The sequence below is a fragment of the Dromaius novaehollandiae genome, chromosome 4, assembly GCF_036370855.1.
Source record: "Dromaius novaehollandiae isolate bDroNov1 chromosome 4, bDroNov1.hap1, whole genome shotgun sequence".
In the NCBI taxonomy this organism is placed as follows: domain Eukaryota; kingdom Metazoa; phylum Chordata; class Aves; order Casuariiformes; family Dromaiidae; genus Dromaius; species Dromaius novaehollandiae.
In genome coordinates, this window is record NC_088101.1 from 12,600,388 (window position 1) to 12,621,858 (window position 21,471).

The following is a 21,471-nucleotide window of genomic DNA, read 5'->3' on the forward strand; positions in this document are numbered from 1 at the left end:
CCTTAAGTTCTTTTTCCCATTGCTGCCAGTTCTTCAAATAGTAAGGTACTGTGAACTTAAAAACCACTTGTTGAACAGCCTTTGCCATTTGAGTGGAATCATACATACGTTGGAGGCGTGTCTGAGAAGATTAACTGTGTTGTTAGATTAAGATACTGACTAGAAAGCCACTTAACTTACACTAGAATAGATCCTCTAATGCAGTGATGAACATGTTTTGGACTAACTCTGAAAAGTCTCTCAAATTATAAGTGAAGGCACTTTTTTTTTTAAATTAAACACCCTGCACTTTGATCCCACAGACAGCACATACAGTCTTCATGGTTGCATCATCTTGCCGAATGACTAAGAAAGATTTCTACACAGACCTGCACTGCACTTCTAAAAATTCTAAATTACTGCATCATTCACAATTACTCCTTGCCCAGCAGGGCCCATGCTATGTAAATGAAATGTCATTTGTATGGTGAATGAAACAAAGCTGGATTTCAGTATCAAAGAAGTAGTTAATCAGTGTTTTCTCCAAGTTTACAGAGGTGATCTCTCATTATTGAACAATGCCTTCACTCAAGCCTTAAGGTAGACTTAAACAGTTACAAAGTTGCTTTGTCACATAAAGGTGGTCATACTAGAATGGGCTGATGACTTGTCTAGGACACTGTCCTGACTGGGAGCACTAGTGGAAGCTGTATGTGAGAAGTCATTGTTGACATTCCTATGTAGATATAACAGCCTAGCAGCCAACAGCTTGGGATTTCTAAAAGTAAATGATAAGCTGCCTTACTCATAGCTTGGCAGAGAGAGAGAGACACTGACTTAGAATGTAGATCTTTGGTTGCAATCTGCTCAGGCTGTTGCCAACTTGACTATTTTTAGGTGAAATGCAATCTAGTCTCATTTGTGCAGTACTTTGGTGTACAAATGGCAAGGGGTATGTGTCACTGGCAAGCTGAGCAGACAGCCTAAGGCTGGAATGGGGACTGGGCTCCCTTTGGGCAGGAACTAGTTAAAGTGGGGTACAGAAACTTGTACTGCAACTTGCCGCTCATTTATTTTGAAAGGTGCCTTTGCAAAAAGCAAACCTTTTTTTTTTTTTTTTTTTTTCTTTTGGAAGTTAAACTCACTGCTTGGAGTCTCTGTACATGGTCCACTCGAATACAGTAGACTGGTATTAGCAACCAACTCCCTAGATATAAAACCTATCTGTGGTGTCTTCTTGTGGTCAAAATTTGCCTAACAGTCCTCCTGTCACTCATAAACCTGTATCTGTATGACATGGGAAAACAAAGTGCTATTCATATTGCAAAGTCCAGGACACAGATAATCTGGTCTTGGCCCTGCTAATGTATGGCCTTTTCACCTTCCCAAGCTAATGTTTTCCTTTCTGGTGGTGGCAGAGAGGGAGCCCACACCTGTACTGAACTCTGCTGGGTTCTAGCACATGGATGTAAAGTTGCTTTTCTGCTTGGCAGATGTCCTTTCTCTCTGGCTATCTGCACCTCTCCACCTGCTCCTTTCCATTCTCACAGGGCTGCAGTCTTCTGAAACTCTAACCTGGCTGCTTGAGCACAGCTGGAAGGGCACTTTTCATTGACCTTTTTGAGCCTGCTGGGCTGCAGGCTGAATACAGGCTCTCACCTCACCTCACCTCTTTCTTACTAAAGCCTTGGTAGATCTGTCTAATATGTAAAACAGGCCTAAATTGTGATGCAAAACCCACTATGTCAATGCAACTGATTCCTAGGAAGAGGGGTGTGCCTTTACTAAGATTATGACTAAAGCTTGCAAAACTGTTGCTAAGAATCAGTGGAAAAAATGATCTGCTCATACAGAAAACTGCTGGAATTAAGTGAAAATACTGCTGCCAATGACAGAGGACAGCTTAAGAACAACTCAGTCATCTCTTCTTTCCCTTAACAAGGCCCAAAACTAAAATTCAGAGGTTTGGTCTACTCTGAATATAGTTCCATGTAGCTTTAAAGCCAACAAAACAAAGTTCATGACTGGATGGCTTGTGCTAATGAAGCTGCTTTTGCAGAGCCATGCTTACAAATCATTTGATTTGGAGAAGGTTACTGGATTGGCTGTAACCCCTTCAATGCCAGTGTGGCCTGCCATGCTGCCACAGACCACTGCTTTCCACAAAGCAGAGAGAGACAAAAATGATAGTGCTAGTGAGCCTGGCCCATAGCCACCTCCTGCTGACCTAGGTACAGCTGTATGGCCTACGTTTTTGTGCTCAGGCACAGATTTATTGGGGGGGACATCTTGCCTCTTACCTTGTTAGTACTGTCACAGTGTCTAGAGAAAGGCCCCCCTGCTACCAGGCCAGCAGCTTCAGCGACCAATTTCTCAGACAGCCTTGCTGGACTCTGAAGAGGCAGCACTGCAACTGCTCTTCATGAGAGGTCCCCAGAGAAAAAAAATCAAGTGGCAAATTCTGGAAAAATAATCAATGTAGGGAGGGTATAAAATTCCTCCTCCCTTTTGCCTTCTTTCTATGACTATCTTGTTCCCCAAGATACTGTCAAATTCTAATGAGACTTTAAACATCAATCTGATTTTTGAGTGATTCTGTTTATCTTGTTGCTTTTGAATTATTTTTAGCATAGGATACTCTGCTAATTCTTTTAAGTGCAGTAAGTCATTTGCCCACTACTGCAAAAATCCTCAAATGTCAGAAGTCATAGGAGGTTTAAAAATAAACCTGTATGTGCCAGATGTGCTAAACATTCTTTCCTGTTTATTACTAAATCTTAGACTAGGAGTGGCCTTCGAGGATGTTATTCTTAGGCACACACCTTAAGGGAAGGCTATGTGTTTTGGTGACTCAACTGAAGAAGATTTTGGAGAGCAACTGGAAGTAATATGCTCAGCTACTTTAGCAAACTTCTTTTTAAAATGCGTGCTGGAGCCTGGCATGTAAGTCGTACTTAGGTATTTAGCTAAAGTGTTACAAGCAAAGTCAGTGTAGATGCGAAATGCATTTTCTTCTGCCTAACTTTCCCCTTTATCATTCTACAGAGTGCCATGGGTTGCAAAAGGACAGAGGGTCCCAAACAAACCAGGAACCTGCACACCCTCAGCCTTTTGACTTTAAGTCAAAATGTGAGTGCTGTGCTTACAAAGCTGATCCTAGGGCATACTGTGGACTCCGCTTGCACTATGAATAAAACCAAACATCACAACAAGCAGGGAAAATAACACAAAAAGTACCATTTGATGAGTCCATTCTGCTTGAAGAAATCATGGTATAGGACGAAATCTGTGCAGTCTTGCAGCTGTAGGCATGTGGTTCAACACTTCATCTATCTTAACGTTAACGAGTGCCGAGGGGAGATTTCCTGCTTGTGTTGGAAATATTCGGTCATTCTGGGACATCCAGATGAATCATAATTTATTAAACTAATAACATGAAGTATGGGGGGGGGGGGGAGGATTTGTTTTCAGAAGTGCAAGAAAAATACCAAAACAAGACATTTCAAAACTATCTTTCTAAAAAAGAGTACCTGAAATTGTGTGCAAGATCCAGAACACATCGGGTGCATATGCTTTACTGGAACCTGGAGCAGTCAGCAATTCCATGTGGCCAGTGTCCCTCACAGCACGTAGCTATTCCAAATGCGTGCCAGTGAAAGAGTCTGTATTTAGATATGTTTACTCCTCTGTACTTCCCACTCATTTAAAAATAAGGACTGTAAAGAGTGTGCTAGTTCAAGGTACAGATTACAAAACTACAAGAATCTTTATTATTAATCTTTAAAAGTATAATATATTTTAAACACAATGTACATACGTGAAAGTAATCGCTATTATAGAACGTCTTCATTTTGCTAGTTTTTTCTCCTTTTCTTTCACTTTCTCTATCTTCTTCTCCTGAGTTTTGATCATTGATGACATTGCTGAAAATAGCAGCAAGAAGGGATTATGTGAACACCACCTAATGTTAAAATGATTGGAGTGCAGACACTTGAAGCTGTATAAGATCCTCCCACATGTCATACTCTGCACTTATCAAGCCCTTACAAATGCAACTTCAGCTTGCATTTCTTTGAATGCAGGATTTTAATAGAAAAGATAAACCTAATTACAAATGGACACCACCTAATCTGCTTTCTGGACCAAAGGGCGGCATTCAAAGCTGGAGTAAGTGGCAAAATGTTACTGATTTCAGAGTCTCTCTTACGTGATGGTTTGAAATTAATACCTTTGGTCCAATGTTCATGGAATAGGGTTTACTTAGGGTGCACATAAATGGCTTTTTGATTTCATCCCTTTCATATATTGATATATTACAGATTTCAATATATATTTTGAATGCATGATACAGAAAACAAGCTACCTAAAGGTGTTAACAGATGGTGAAGAGTAAGAGTGAGAACAGTTACCTTATACTTTATATAAAATAATTTGATTAGTTTTACCAAGTCAGATTATTTATATATCCCTGTGTGAACTGTATGATGTGGGGAAATCACAATTTTCCAAATTCATGGAGGGAGACTTAAAGGGCAGCAATTGGAATGTGCAATGAGCACAGGAAAAAAGAAATTCCATCTCACCTGGCATCCTGCCATCACAGGAATTCCTGAGGGTTTTACCAGTGATTTCAAAGGGAGTAAGAACAGAACTTGAAAAGTCCTCCATGGTTTGTGGTCATCTCAGATCAAACAAACATTGAGGATGAACGGATATGCTTTATGGCCACTGCTGGGAAACTGTGTGTGTTTTGAACTCTACCGCTGTCAGAATCTTTCCGTTTCCATGAAAATGTCATCAACTCTTTAAAATTTTCATTTAATTGGACACGACAGCGCACGAGGGCACCCCTGACCAGATGCCATGTTTGAAATGTAAAGGATCTTGAAGCTTATTAGAGTTAAGGGGCTGAGCAACAGTACATTGTGCAGTTAATCTAATTACTCTCCTAGGAGCAGGATAAAGTACAAGTGGGTACTAGTAAGTCAGACACATCTAAACTGATAGAATGCAAAAACATAGCTAGTGCTATAGCAGGTACCACAAATAGTTTATGTCAAATGTGTTTTAAATAAAATAGTAATATTTTTGGTAAATTCTGGCACCTTGGTTTTTCATCTGTAATGTTTCCACCAGGTTTTGCAGGCTTTCCATCTTGTTCTGTAGCTTCCTAGATGTACTCTCACTAGTCTCCTTGGGCTGAGAAGCTACTGAGAAAATTATTAGTCAAATGTTATCAGAGATGTAAAAATAATAATAAAAAAAAAATTACTGAATTATTTAAAGACTCCATCTAAAATAAAGCTCCTAGAAAATAACATTTCAAATGATAAAACTTCCAATAACAAAGCAAATGACAAGGTTATTAACATTATTTTATACTTCCTGGTATTTCTATTTAAATGAGAATGGAACCAAATTTCTAGATTGCCTGTAAATGTGTTTTGGGGGATGGAGAAACAGTGTTTTATATTAATAAAATAATATTTATGCCCACAACTTATAAACTCCTCTTTGCCAGTAGATCTGGAGGGGTTGTACAAAGGAAAGCAGTAGTATAATTTGCATTTTAGAGATGGGAAAACTAGAGGACAGAAAGATGTAACTAACTAAAGCTAGGAATAGAACCAGAAATTCCAGGTCCTCTGAGACCCAGACAAGTGCAGAATTCAACAGGCATGCTGCCTTTCTGACATCCACAAACGCACGTGAAACATAAGGCTGCAACAGCAGTGAGCATCTTGGTAGCTGCCCTGCTTGGGATTCAGCTTAATCAGAAGATGCTGTGCTGATGTTAGCCCAGTGAGGAGGAGCACAGGGACCTTCACGAAGTGCTTTACAAAGAATTATAGTCTGTCTCACTGTGTGGCTGGCCCCAGCCTGGAGTCTCTTCTGACCATAATGCGCACTGTTTAATTTCTGCTACAGTCGTTCATCCTCAAATAAAGCAAAGGGACAAGAAATGGGAGCCAGGGGGGAAGCAAGAGTGCCACAACTCATCATCCTTCCCTTTAAACAGAGCAATGTTGGCAATGGCTGAAAGTCACGGTTGGGATTGCTAGATCTCCAGTGGTCTGTATAGACACAATTGGGGATTTAACTTCAATTACAGTTGCAGAGATACCCACACCACAAAACCTGGCATTACATTTGCCACTGATCCCTTGCCTAAAACAGATACCATCCAGAATTGAGGCCCACTGCAGGGGAAGGTGGTGTTGCTCTCCAGATACAGAAACTTGCATGAACCCACGTGGTCAGGTCAGCACTTTGATGGGGAAATGCCACAGACATCTGAACTCTTTTTATGAGCAGGCATTTCTGAGCTGTTAAACATCCATCAGAAATACAAATTAGCTAACAAATGCACGCTTCATCTTTGCACAGCCAGACAGCCCGCAGAAGCAAAGGTTATTCAGCAATACTGTTAATGTTCTAGTCAGGATGGCTGCTCAGCCCAGCTTAAGTATTGCTCTGTGCAATGCATAAAGAGAAGAACCTGATGTTTGTAAACTGTAAAAACAAAGTGATTGAAGAGAAGTCTGCATTGCTGTGATAACAGCACAATACATGTATGACGAATTTAGGCTGAAACTACCAAAAAATCCCACCTGAGCAGCAGGAAATAATAGTCCCTTTTTGAGCTCTTTGGAGCCATGCTCAGATTGTTGCTTGTACCAGAATTAGCTTAGAGCTAGGTGGGGAACATCTCGATTACACTGCTACCTGCAGTGCTTATGCATCCTCCGAAAGAAATGGAATTTTCAGGCTTTTAGAAAGATAGAGGGATGGAAAAATAATTTTTTAAAATGCTATCTGGTAAGTAAGCATGGCTTGAAAAGTTAGTCTCTCACCTATTTTCCCTATCGTACCTAATCATTTTGAGGGCTTTTTGCAACTTCATGTAATAAAGCACTCCTGACAGCCTGGCTCACTGGCAAGTAAAAACTATCATGAAAATACTCATCATTTTCATACCCATGCGAATGCAGGTGCAGAAAAGGTGCAGAAAGCCTATTTCTATCTCAAGTTCTACACAGTGTGCCTTACATCAGTATTTCTGTAAACTCCAGAACTCTTTTAAGCATGTTACAGGAACTACAACTATTAAAAACATTTGTATTAGGCAACTGTTGCCTGTTGTTGCAATTATTGATGTTAAGCAACTGCACATAGTATTTAGCTGAATAAAGCAATTTACTGTTCCTAAATTTAGTGGTGTATAGCATTTACCTTCTATTCTGTTTGAATAACATGTTAATCGGCTGCTATATTTTACTCACGCTTCATTCATCACAGGAAAAAAAACCCTACTTCTCTTAAACAGAACTGTGACAATGCTAAGCTTTCAAAAGATAAAAGTCTTTTGCCTTGTAATGAAGGCAGTCCGAGGTAAGCAAACACAGATCAATTTCAGTTACATAAGTAGGCCAGAAACTCTAAAACGGTGTTTTAAAATGAAACATCAATCAATTACGTTTCAACAAATCTGCATATTCTAGTTGCACTTCTGAGAACCAAAGCTGAAGGTGAGACTTGTGTCAGCCATGCACATTTGGGAAATACCGATGTTTATGTTCAGGAACATGAATGGATTACATTAGCTACACATTATAAAGGTACATGAAAACTAAGTATAGTATGGACTAGAGTGCCACAATCACATATTGCACAAGATTGTATCACTGAATGATGGTGGGACCCCACTGGTTTCTACAGAATTACAGAGGGGCTGAATTTAACCTCCTGTTTCTAAGTCTCTACTGTACTGGCCGGGGAGAGACCCAGCCAAGCTCTTTGGACTAGAAATGGGACCAGACTTACTTATCTGGGTGCCTGTGGCTGCACCCTCTGGAGAGCCACCCTTCCGTGTGGATGGTCTGTGCTCTGGTGAAGCGCTAGGAGCAGCAGCAAGGTCATCAGCTGGAGCAGTTAAAAGCGAGTGCACTGGAGACCTTTCTTGGCACCTCTCTTCCCGAGAGACCTTCTTGGGGGAGGATGTGTAACGAGGAGCTGCTAAGATGATGGATGCACCACCTAGGAGATCACCAAGCCTAGTGAGCGCACACCTGAACACACACCCCGTTACCAGCATCAGTGCTACCTATGCAACGTTTACAAAGTTGGGTCCCCTTCACTGCACCCTTTGATCCCTTCTGTTCCTTATTAGTAGCCAAGGAAGCAGGATGCCACAGCCTTTTTGCAAAACTTGCTTGTCTCCACTAAATTGATCGTCACGTGAAGAATGGCTTCTAAACTTGCCTAGGAGAAAGCAGTGCCTTTTTTTTCTGCTGGCAGCTCACTTCACATTTATTTCCACCAAGCCAGATGGGAATGTCATAGTTCTTAACCACTCAATTCTCCCTGTAAGTTACTGCTCACTTGGATCCCATTACTTAGGTGTAAGAAACAGAAGACAACGTTGTGTACCACAGGTCTGCCATTTCCCTCCTTTGACATAACTGATTGATACACTTTGAGTTTCCAGTAGAGAGAGGGTCATAAGGAAAAGAGGCAAGACATGCACAGAAATATGTGATCAACAGTTCATGTGATATATTTTCATGTGTACAGTACACATAATACATGTAAAAAAAGATTGCACGCAGCTAGTGACGGGAAGACTTACTGCAGAACTTTCTCTTTTCCCTCCCTCAGTCCATTTCCTTACTCCTAACACCCATTTTGGGACATCTTGAAGAGAATTCTGAGAGTTATTTCCAACAAATTCTCCTTGTCCAACTACTTCTTGAGTCTTCTGACATAAAAACTAATACTTGCAGCTATTTTGGAAGCTAGGAAAATCCCTGGATGTTGTAGTAGGTTTGCTAGAAAGCTGAAAATACCTACTCAGGATATTTTCCTTACAGTTCAAAAGTTTAAAAAGAGGACCCCAAATAGTTACTCTTCAGTATGAGCAGCAGAGATCTAGCAGAGATCTAGCAGATCTCTGAAGCGTAGTGGCATAAATACTAAGAGGTAACATTTAAATATATCAGCACTTGCAGGCAATATTCAGGGGGAAATTCACAGAATGGAGAATCTGTGGGCAAAAAAGGAGAAGACTGCAAAGACTAGCATCTTCAAAACTGCGTGCTCAAACCCATATCCTTACAATCCTATTTAGGTTACTAAATAAACATCACCACATTTTAAAAGGTACTGACTACTCAATATTTTGAAAGAAATCAACAGAGTCTGCAACTACCTGACTCCTCTCAAAAGCACATCAATATTTAGATACCTGAATACAGAATTTAGGAGCCTAATTTCAGGCACCAAAATCTGAAAATATTATCCACACTAATTACACAAGACTATCACTATTCATGAATAACTATCATAGAAGATATTCATTGTAGGTGCGCTGGTATCAGTCTCCATGGAACAGGTTTGCAACAAAATACAGTTTTTGCACCAATTGCAATGGAGACTTTGTAAATAGTTTCTGCTAAGAGGTATTTCAATAAGTGACCTAAGAAAATATATTGTATTTGGACTGCATTCGTTTTTCTACTATTCTGTAATGTTCCAGTTCTACATCTATATGGTGCATTCATCCTCAAATGCAGCCAGTGAAAACTTACCAGAGGATGTGAAAGGCAGGGAAATATCCTGGGACTGAAGATCTGCAGTATGTAAAGGTAAAGGATCCCTGCAAGCAAAATGATGGCAAAGCTCACATTTGGAAGTATCATGGTAAGTTTTGCTAACGCTAGCTAGCCACCACTGTCAGTGTGAAGCTTTAACAGGTAATCCACAGATCTCATACATGTATATTAAAGTTCAACAATGCAAATAAGTTCCAGAGCTCTTACTTAGAGGGATGAAAGAAGCTCACAGCTTAGTTTTGTAATTCCCAGGAAGCTTTTAGCATAATGAATAAAATAATATGAACAAGCTCAGGACTGATGAAATTTTAAAATGCCTTAGAAACGGAATCGGCAATCAGTACTTTGAAAAGCAGGTAATTCAGCTAAGTGAAATCACTTCTCACCAGCTGAAAGTATCCTGTTCCATGCTGCTTTCAGTAGTAGAGTCTCTAACTGGCGTTTCCCTGCATGGAAAGACATATTGCTGTCAAAATCACAACAAAAGCCTTGCCAATAGGATCGCTATATTTTACATTTTTAGATGATTAATTTGTTTTTTAAGCAGCACGCAATGGCATGCATCTGCTGACTGTTGTTCATATCCTAACACTGAATACAAAGCAGAGCAGAATTGTTATTTGAGCTCACTAAAAACATGTATTAGAGTTGGAGTGAATTTAGACCACTGAAGCAAGGGATATCTTTGGGAAATAAAGGACTATACTCAGTATCAGTATTGTATAGTCACAAAGATTTTTTAAAAAATACAGTAAAAGTCTGCTTTTCATGACTAACGCCGTAGCAATCTCCCTTCTCGTTACTCATGTAACAGTGCTTCTATTTAGCTTCTACAAAATGGCGTCCAATTATTTGGAATGTGCTATTTAGCCCATATTTCACCTAATGCCATTAGATGACTTCCATGACATGAATTCTTGCCTTCTTCATGTTTGGTCCCATATATGTTCTCAGACACTGTAAATTCTTAGATTACAGTGATATTTGATGAGATAATGGAAACAGATCATTAAACTTGATAGATTTCCAAAAACAAACCAGACTCATTTTATCACATGGAAATATTTCAGAGAAGCAAAATCCTGTTGAATTTAATGTTGAACTTTTGTAGAAATGCTCCACTCCCACTAGCAGCTCTGCTATTGTACTTGTACCCTTGGATATACCACAATTCTTAACTAAGGTACTGGGAACACAAAAAAATAACCCGAACAATCTTAATCTCAGTTTTCATAGGAGACAATCAGCAAAATCTCGGCTCTGCTTCAGCTAGCTACAAGCACTTTGTTCTAGCTTTCCATATACCATGTGTTTCTTTCAACAAAAGCCCTCTATTCAATTATTAAAAATTCTATTTAAAAGGAAATGTATCCATTTCCAGGGATTTCAATAACATCCTGTGGATGTCATTGTCACATTTTTCTTTACAGAAAATGCTAAGGTACAGAATGCCTTTTAATAATCCTTCTCACTCGTTTAACATTGAGTCATTGGCACACGGAAACAGAAACTTTGGAGACTAAGGAACACAAGCCTGGTCAACGAATCTTATACATCACTACTTGACTAATCTATCTCAGAATTTTGATCTGCAAGGAATTTCTAGTCTTTAGGAACATAAATACTATTTTCTTTAAAATTTTTAAATCCATTTTGCCAAACAGCTCTGTCTGCTTTTGTTTCTCAAAATACCATCTGTGTCATTTTGCTGTATCCACTTGACCAATGACTGTATCATCTGGGATCTTTTCAGAAAGGTGACTTCTCACCTCTTGCAAAGATCTGGACGTAGACTGAAGGTAGCAGCACATTCTCTACTTGCACCATCTCTGTGGAAAAAAAAAAGGCATAAAAAGACATTATCAGAATTAGCAAAACCAACAGGAATTAGAAAGCCTTATGCTTTGACAGATAATTTTATATTTTGAGGGATGTTTAGGTGTAGGATTCTCCCATCCTTGCTTCAGCTCTGACAGAGAACACTATTGTAGGAGAGAGAAAACGCTGGAAAAATTCTCCTAAAACCCACTTTTTTCCAATCTGAACCATATGTTGAATCACACAAGCTTGCAACCATATGTAGGAAGCAACACTTTCTCCCACTGCCACTATAAACACAGAACATCATAGGCAATAATCATATAGCAGATGCTGGCAAATCAGCACCGTTGACTGTTCACACCACCGAAGAACTCTATGAATGATAGGCAAAGCCAAGTTTGTAGGAAGAGGTAGTACATTTATTACTTGAAAAGTAAGACAGACAAGCTTTTGAGCACAAGTCCTTTTTCAGGCCTAAAATAGCTTCTATACTTAACCTCTCAAAAATTTGCATGTTTGTAACAGGCAGATCTTTGGTTCACTATGAATAGCTGGTGAAAAGCAAAAAAACAGAGTATGAGCAACCTGGGACTGATCTGATATAGTTCCATCAGTGTATAGTATGAGAGAAAAGTCACATTTGAAATAAAAGGAGCCTATCGAAGCCCTTGAATTATACTTTCTGTTACAAAGTGTCTTTATGTCCTGGATTGGAAACATCAGAATCTGTGTTGTATTGATTTTTCAACTTCATGTACCATTGTCATGATCATTTGTATGTTAAGAAACTTGCCTGCTTCCAAAATAAAAGAAGGGATATTTACATAACACAGAAAAAGAACAAAGGAGTTGAAAATTAAAATAAAAGCACAAATGCCTAAAAGCAAAACAATAAAGGCAAATGGTGTAGTCACTTTCTATTTCCCTGCCATCTAAAGCATCTGATGAACCAGGCAAGCTATAGGAGCTGATGAAGCCCTTAGGTATCTCGAGTTTATTCCTAAACCCAGTTTTCCTGCACAAAAGCACCCTGTACTGCTCCCGAAAGGCATGAATGGCCAGACCTTAGTTTCAGAAGGCAATACAAGTACACAGCACACAACAGAAATACTCTTACACTGTGTTCCTCGTGGTTGCTAAAGGTGATGTTCTCCCACCATCACTGTCATTCTTGCTAGGAACCACAGAGGGGATCTCACTGTCTGAGCTTAATTCTTGAAGAATCCTCTTTAAATCTCGCAGTGGTTCCTCCTTCAAAATGCCTGGTTTGGATGGCATCTGAAATAAAATCATTCTGTTAAAAAGTATATTTATAATGGCATTCTGTTTTTTAGTTCCTACGTATATTCATCCAAAGCTACGCACGTATTTTCCCCCTCTTTACTTGACTTTCTATTTGGAAACTGGTAATTTTCTGGTAATTTTAGTTGAAAATTGGTGGAGGCAAGATCATGGTAACTTGAAAACTGTCAAAATACTCTCTGAACATGATTAGAATCAATCTCTTATCTGACAGAATTTTGTAAAGAAACTTCTTATGATTAAGTGAGAACACTGGTAACATCTGTATTTTTTAAGTAAACATTGCAAAAAGTTTACTACTCTAGTTGCAAGGTGAAAAACAGTACAATAAGGCTTTGAGTATGAGATGATACACTGTTTTTTCCATTGCCTTTTTCAGTACCAAAAATGGATAAACCTCACTTAAATGACAACTGTGTTTTCTCCTCCTTTTTAACATGTTATTGCAGGTAATACTTAGTACACACTATGCAAATACAGCTCTGAAGACAGAAACATTAATTTCTCAGGCACTCACTACTGTAACATCTGAGTTATCTGCAGTACTAACTGCTTCACTGTCACAACCCTACGCTGAGATGAAGGACAATATTACTCCGATTTTACTGATCAGGACTTGAGGCAAAGGCCTAGTTCAAAAGAATCCATTCTTTCTGAGAAAGAATTTCAGGAGGTAAGAACCGGATTTTTCAGAGTACACAACACTTCATATGTTCAAAGCCCTGCTCCCATTGACTTAAGTCTCATCTGTGGACAGAACCGGCTAGAAACTTTTTACTAACATGTCTGCATGGAAAAAAAGGTCAATTCATCAAAATGGGAACTTCCAATGTTCCCATTTCAGCAGAGCTTAAACCAAGAGCAGATCCTCAGCTTCACAATGGGTTGATGCAATACTGAGTTGAACCAAATTCTTCTATCCTACACGCCTGGTGAGGATCCAGGCTATTGGCTAAGACAGGATTTGTCTCAAGCTGGGGCTGCTTCATGTTGTGCAAATAACTAACCATGCAGTGGAACTTGGAACCAAATAGATTCAAGGAGACCTTGAATCGAGATCTCCTACATCCTGTTATTGTCTTAACCGTGTTACCACATTAAAAAAAAAGTCCTTTTTTCTTCTCTATCCCCAGAAGTATAAATTGAATAACTCAAAGAAAAAAGACTGGGAGTGCCTGATGCTGTAGGGATTTCACAGAATTAACTATCCTTTGTTCTTTGATGTAAATGTTTGTCACCACATCAGAAAGGGTGAAACAGAAAAAGTTTCTGAATACTACCTGCAGTAACTTGTAGTCTCCCACAGACTTTGGGGTAAAATATGCTGGCACTCCAGGATCATTAATTATATTTGGGGTCTGAGGGGGCAGCAGCAATAAGACTGGACCATGTATGTAAGTAAAGGGGAGATGGAGGTTCTCTTGGGGGAACAGCTGGTGTTGGAGTTCTCCTGGGATCCTATGGCATCTCTATACTTATAAGTAAAGTATGTGCATAACATCGCTTATCGTGTCTATACTGTGCAACTTGGGAATGCTTTCTAAGTGGATACCTGTCCTGGTCACATCCTAATTCCACCCTAGGGAGAGCTCTGGGTACCCACCATCCTCCCTTCTGCACCCTGGCTTCTATGGGAAGGAAAGCTGTATACGCAGGAGGAAAGGACAACATGAAATACTCAGCTTAGGAGAGCAAGAATGTGGGGTGTTCCCTAGAGTGCATCTGCCTCTCAGTCTAGACATGCTTTCTCTGTCATTTTACATAGGGATTGATCTAACTTCTGTGGGAGCAACATCAGGTCCAGTTTGGAGAGCTTTACAAAATCTATACAGAAAAAAAAAAGATTTTTTTTGCAAGAGAGATTTGAGATGATGCTTTCTTTGATGAAAAATCAGAACAGCACTAGCATCCAATTTAAATCTAAATGTAGATACACAAAAACAAAAGGAAGGAAGGAAGGAAAGTGACATGTCTAATATTAGGACAAAATTGGTCTTAATCTGTGAAAGTGAACCTGGAGAAGAACTCAAGTATTTAAACAAGAAAAGCTATTACAGATGAACCACCTGTAAGAACATGATGAAATTGATCAGATACTATGTACATGTCTATTTTCACCACCAAAGGTAAGTGATTTACAACAAGTAAACTACTAGCAAAAAAAGCAGAGAGAAACAAAATGCTTATAAATCAGTTCCTTCAGTTTTGAAAGCTCATAAAGTTATTGGTGACAGAAAACAGAATATGAAAGTAAGAAAAATTGCTGTTATGATCTACATAATTTTTTATTGCCTGGTTGTTTTTTAGATACATTTCACAAAAGGAAAAAAGGAAAACTGGTGAGTCCATAATGTAAGAGAAATACAGGAAAGGATTTAATCTTTATTGGTAAGAATCCTCTTTTGGATTCTTCCTACCACCTGCTCTCCCATTTAGAAATTCCATGTATTTTTAATCTTTGGAACATCCCTGTTTCAGTGCAGTTTCCCAGCTCGAGGCAGGTACTCACATGAGGAACACAGCTGGCCAAGTTCAGGGAAGGTGGCACACTAGCGGAGTGCTGCTGGGGAAGCGGGAATACATGCCGCTGCTTGCCTGAAGCAGAAGCTGACGAGTAGCCTGGGCCCTGCAGCTCCTGTGGAAGAACATCAGTCACAGACCAAGCAGAAAAAGGGAGTATGGATAGCAAGGCCTCTGGAGTAGGGCCTCTCTTTTGGTCACATCTTTTTATAATATCTAGCACTCAATTCTCAAAACACTCTCTAATATTTATTACATGTCCTCAGACATAACCCTTTTAAGTCCTTTAGTGACTGAATTGGATGCAACAGTAGTTGTTTAATTTGTTTTCAGGCATTCATCATATGCTCTGGAACCATTCAAACAGAGGAAGTCTCAGGGTCATTACAAAGCTAAACTGCCCCATGTTTCTTGTCTGTTCCTTTCGCACTGAGGAGAGGATTTCTTTCATTAGAATGAGGTTCTCCACCTTTGCCGTGGTTCATGTGAACTCTCTTTTGCATCGTTTATGTAAGTTTGTATTTTGAATACAACATTTTATTTCCCAATCAAAACTAAAAATTGGGGTCACCGTAAATTTAATTTAATTAAAAGAATTATTAAGCATTAATTTTAATGAACAGAATTACTGTTCTCAGTGTATCATTAATTTGTAGTAACAGTTCTATTGTAGCTTTAATCATCTGTAGTTATCAACAAGGCACGCAGAAATAAATATTCTGTATTAAATTCACTAGTAAAGATAAGAGATTAGACCAGTTCTACTAGGTAGTAAGAATTCTAGACTCACAGAGATACTCTCTCTCTCATTAATGCATATAGCTCCACAGGCTCTAATTACACGTCTTTATCTTTTTCTCCCAGGCACCTACTGATCATATTTGCTTTCCCCTTGCTTACATCTCGGTCTGCTTCTTAAAAATTTACGATTTTTTTTTCATGTTGCCTAACTACTTCACATCATCAATAAGACGAAAAGCCATTGTTACCAGTCTGCAAATAGCTTGAAGGTTGCTGCTTCTATTTCAGGCCTGGAGCAGGATGCGTGTGCCCAAAAGCTTGTTAGCGCTTTCTAATACTTACAGTTAGTCTAATAAAGGACATCACCTATCCTTACAGACCTTGTCTCTCTGATTCATTTTTCATAATGTTATAAACACTTCTAGTTTTAATTTGCCTGAAGCTGCAAGAAAATGCTGAACTGTCATTGAAAGCTTAGTGCCTGGAGCATATGGTCAAATATCCCTAGAACTGTTTAATTTTTTGATGTCCTTCCAGTATACAGCACTCCAGAGTAATTGAAATTATGGACATTACTTGTGCAGTAAGGAGCTATTCCACATGAGTAAAGATTTGAGAATGCAGACTTTTGAGAGGACCTTGCAATAAATGGGGTTAGTACTGAAATTAGGACACAAAGTAAATGCACCTACTTTATGTCTGCACTTATCAATAAAGTACTTACTTTTACATCTAAAGCATGCTGCAATTTGAAGCGCATAGCTTCTTGTTCCTGGCACTGGATTATGCACTGACATTCTGAAAACTGCATGGATGCCTGTAACAGGATACAACAGGCCTAAATAATTTTACTAGTTTTCTGTGAATTACATTCTCTCATGTTTTCCTTCTGACACAGGGAAAAGAATGCACACATACAGATACTTTATTTATCTATTGCTAGCAGTATGGAAAGTACTTTATAGAAATGTATGATGATCAGATGCCTTCCTTGATAGGGTTACATGGGCAACAGACTTGTTATATGATCCTAGTAGCAATAATATGCACACTACAACATCAAAGAAGGGCGTTAATCCTGTCAGGGACAGTCCTAGACCTCCTGAACACTTCTGGGATTAGACAATTCAAGTGTTTTAATAAAGCAAAACCCAACCCAAGGTTTTAAAGTAGATGTTTGATAACTTTGTTGACATGTCTGGATGTCCACTTCATTGTTAAACACTATTTCTTCTTTAAAATGGTATACTCTGAAAAGATGTGGCAATGTCTAAGAATATAAGTATTTTTCATTGAATGCTCATCGGGAAAGTTATCAAGAAGAACAGAGGAAAGCTTGAAGCCAAAGCAGTGAAGCACACATAAAAAAAAGTTCTTTAGGAATCAGACTGCTTTTATCAGTCTAAAAGAATTCATTCTTCAGTGTTAAAATAAAACATGACTTTCTTTCTGTGCTTCTCTATGACTACCACTGATGCAAGTGCCAGGTCACTGAGGCACTGCGCATGTATGGTTACAAGCAGCAGCTTTTCAAACATTTGACTGTGGATCACTGTTCATGAGCAAGATGACCAATTATACTTTATGATGTTCATACAGTAGATGATCTACAAAGGTAGGTGCTAACATCCAGTCAGAAGTCACAGTGCAATCTTTAGTAACTTCTATGAATTGGTATTTAGTGAGTAATCACATGTGCTAGTTTTCAGTTAGCACTGGCCTCCATTGCGTCTCAGCCTCTCTGTCAGCTGGCTAGCACTGTTCACAAGGATTTACGTTAAAAGGAAGTTAAGTTTCCAATGTCAAGCATTCAAAGTAGGAAATGCCACACCTGGGAGATATCAGAGCTATGCTTTTTATTTCATTTAAAAGAATGAAGCAATTTATTTTTCTCTAATATTATTTTCAGAAAGAGTGGAACTGTTTTGTCTGAAAACTGTCTTTCCAGTTCATGACCGACACCATCCATGGAAGTTTATATCCTGAAAAGCTAAAATTCTAAGCATCTGAAAAGGACTCTTGCAATGAAGGGAAGAATCCAACAGTTCACCTGTAATTTATGTGCTAGCTGGACCTAACTCTAACACCTAGATTTAAGAGGCAGATATGTCATTAGCAACAAAAAGTTCAATTAAAAAAGGCAAATGCAACAACATGAGGTACTTAAAAATGTTCTTGGCCCTGAGGGACCCACAGCCAGCTGACTCAGGCCCCAGAAAGGGCTGGGCACCGACATGTGTTGAGTCAGTGTATGCCCACGCTCGGCTCCAGAAGAGCTCTGGTCATAATTGTATAGCGCCCTTTCTGGCAGTGACACCCAGGAAAAGGAGCCATACAAGAGCTAGTTGTACTGCCTGCAGGGCCAGTCTGCTTTCGATTCCCCCAAATTTCTATTTCCCCGAGCTAGTAAGGAGTAAATCAAGGATTCTTATAATGAAAATAGAAGCATTTTACCATAAAATCCAGCTAACACAGTTACCACAGTTATCTCTTTAGGTATGCAGCTTGCAATACATGTGAATAGGACATAATAAATGCAACCTGGATAAGAGGTCAGACCTCTTCCTGAGAGACCATGGGAAAGCACCCAGCTGTCTTACTGAACTGAAAGCTACCTTATCAAGGGCTGTCTCCATCTTGGATATTTTTTCTTTCAGACGTTTGTCTTGCGACCTCAGGATCTCCAGTTCCCCAGCCATCTTGGTATTTTCTGTTGCAGTATAGCTCAATTCTTGGCTCAGTTTACTATTTTCTTCTTTGAGATAATGCTTTTCCTGAGTTTAAGGAGATGAAGGACAAAGTGTGAGACAAGAATTTACAGCTACCTATATTATACATACTTTTTTCCTGTGATATTTTTGATTTCTGAATGTTTTGAATGAACCGTTGCAGAAGCTTGGCTATTTTATTTTGCAGAAAGACAAGTTTTTTCAACAAGAAGATGAGGTCTTATAAAGAACAGTGCATTTGGACTAGCTCTGATGAAGTAACCTCTCAGATTTTAGACCCCTTTTCAAGCTAGAATTTTAAGTTCAGGAGTCTGTGACCAGGTCAAAGTTCCTCATTACACTTTATTGAGCTCTTCCAGCCTAAGTCCCCAGGAATCTACCAGAGTCTAAGTACTATCGTAAAGATATTAAGCGGTCCATTGTATACGTAACATCAGTCCAAACTCATGCAAGCCACAGAAGCCAGAGAAGGTAGAGAAGTAGAGAAGGACAGGTTACAGTGAAGAGATAAAAAGATTCTCTGTCATAGAATATGCCAGACAGACCTCAACACACAGATCTCACAAACAGAACCGAGAAGGAACTAAGCAGGAACTAAGATAGAAAAATCTGCAAAACAGTCTTCCTTTGCAAACAGCTGATTGTATTCCCACATAGATAACAACGCTTACAGAGACCATGAAATCAAGTTGTTGTATTGCATAGATCAAATGTATTAATTGCCAAATAAAACAACTGGCTTGCCATTGGGAAGAATGAACCCTAATCATCTCTGGATGGATTTTCCAGCTAGGAAACAGTATATTGTCAGGCTATGTAGCTGGAAAACTTTTAAGAAAGATGATTATGTTAAGACAATGTGGCCTGGGAAACAGTTTCAGATTTGCCAGGATTAAGAGCAGAATCTACAGTAAAGATATCTGGAGAATTTATATTGAAAACATAGAATTTCCTAATATTTCAAATACAGATTCAAATTATATAAACCGATTTCAGCAGGCCTATATCAGGTGAGAAATTAGCTCATTGTCTCAAATTTGCCTCAAATAAAACAAAAAGGGGAAGCACTGTGGGCCAAATTCACAAGGATACAGAGTGCATTAGTTAAAACGTTTTAAAGGGTCTGAGATTAAGAGCCTGAATCTCACTGACACTTGCACTGTTCTTTCAGAGAAAACAAATGTTAATGAGAACCTGGCTCTGTGTCTGTGGGAGTCTAATTTATATTGTGGAGACACTCCTTGGTCTATCATAGGCTAGCAGGAAGCAAAAGGAGGGTGTCCACTACATCAAGCAATACACTTTGGTACTCCTTGGGCTAATTATGCTTTTGGCCCTACATCTCTCCAAAGAACAATGTCTCTAAATCTAGTTAAATACTTTTACTTGGAGCTCTTGTGACCTTAGCTGCATTTGTCATTGCCTCTTCCAAGAATTTAATCTTGCTCTGCAGTGCATCTATCTGTCCTCTCTTGGCTGTGATTTGCTTCTGCATTCCCATTGCAACTTTCATAGCTGTAAGAGAACAAGGTTCGCAACTGTTAATTCTCAATAAGCAACATTGATTATGCATTCTGAGCTCTGAGGAAAGACTCTGGAAGGCAGTTACCAGCAATACGCCAAGGCAGATTAGCTGAACCAAGACACCACTGTCACTTACATCAGCAAACCACTGATTAAGATCAACAAAACTTTTGCTGAAGGTGGTGGTACCAGGCCCATGACACATACAAGACAAGAAGAGAGCGGTCTCTCAAAGTCTGAATAAAGATCTTGTGAGAAAATTTAGCTCACGCTCTAAGTTTTACAGTATGTAGTAAATGGTAAAATATGTCTGCACGTGCAACTTCATTTTTTTATTTCACAGAGTATCTGGAATATCATTAACATCTATTGAGCTAACTTTTACTTATAAATTTTATCAATACTTATAAAAATCCTCTTGTTAAAAAGACAAATGGGTGGGAAGGTCTTTCCTTAATTACCATGGCCATCAGATCCTTCCATAGTCTTTAGAGCAGCTCTGGTCTGATCCAGTTCAGCTTTGGCAGATTTCAACTGCATTTTCAGTTTCTTTGCAGTATTTTCCATCTCTTCAGTTTTATCTCGGTAATTCCTCTTCAAATCTTCATATTCCTCTGATGAGTTTAAGCAAAGATTGAAATCACAGTGGACAAAGGTTATCATTCTTGTAGACAAAGATTACTGACCTGTTACCTACTTCTTTAAGGGAATATTACATATGCATATAGGTAAGACCACAACAACCATTGCTAACAAATATAAAGCTGTAGTTCAGTGCTTTGCATGTCAGCAGAAGCTTTAGTTTCACTAGAAAAAACTGTGTTCTTCAATTGCTCCTCAAAGCAACAGTTCAACAAGACGATATAAATCCACATCTCTGATTCCCCACTGCTATAACAAACTGTACGTTGTGAAAGGTAAAGCTACTGATGAGAGACAGCATTTTGTCCACATCATTCTCTCCAGCCTCACTTACATGCCTGACATAGGTCTGAACTGATCCCATTTTCCACCCAGCTCTCCCCCACTCTGCTTCTCAGCTCTGTTTCTTATACAACTTTCCAATTCTTCTCATATCATCCATATAACAATGGGCCATTGTGCTCCGACTCTATCAACAGCTTGGCCCCGATTCCTCTGTGGTCATTTGCTCCGATAAGCCTTTCTCACGCCTCACTCACCTGGCTAGTACCATAAAAACCTAAGGCAGACCTTCCGTGTAAAATTACATTATCTGTTTAATT

At 39.1% G+C, this 21,471-nt stretch overlaps 1 protein-coding gene across 2 annotated transcripts in view; it reads right to left on the bottom strand.

Annotated features, from left to right (window-relative positions):
* Window positions 1-3,737: 3,737 nt before the first annotated feature.
* CCDC158 (coiled-coil domain containing 158) overlaps window positions 3,738-21,471 on the bottom strand; it is a 38,456-nt gene continuing 20,722 nt past the window's right edge. For both annotated transcript variants that reach the window (XM_064510436.1, XM_064510435.1), the window contains exons 12-23: window positions 20,689-20,841; window positions 20,106-20,218; window positions 18,590-18,748; window positions 16,699-16,791; window positions 15,223-15,348; window positions 12,529-12,689; window positions 11,360-11,419; window positions 9,977-10,036; window positions 9,567-9,634; window positions 7,804-8,016; window positions 5,085-5,189; window positions 3,738-3,902 (exon numbers count right to left, since the gene is read on the bottom strand). In XM_064510436.1, the coding sequence (XP_064366506.1) occupies window positions 3,826-3,902; window positions 5,085-5,189; window positions 7,804-8,016; window positions 9,567-9,634; window positions 9,977-10,036; window positions 11,360-11,419; window positions 12,529-12,689; window positions 15,223-15,348; window positions 16,699-16,791; window positions 18,590-18,748; window positions 20,106-20,218; window positions 20,689-20,841 (1,388 nt within the window). In that variant the 3' untranslated portion in view covers window positions 3,738-3,825. The remainder of the gene's footprint in view (window positions 3,903-5,084; window positions 5,190-7,803; window positions 8,017-9,566; window positions 9,635-9,976; window positions 10,037-11,359; window positions 11,420-12,528; window positions 12,690-15,222; window positions 15,349-16,698; window positions 16,792-18,589; window positions 18,749-20,105; window positions 20,219-20,688; window positions 20,842-21,471) is intronic.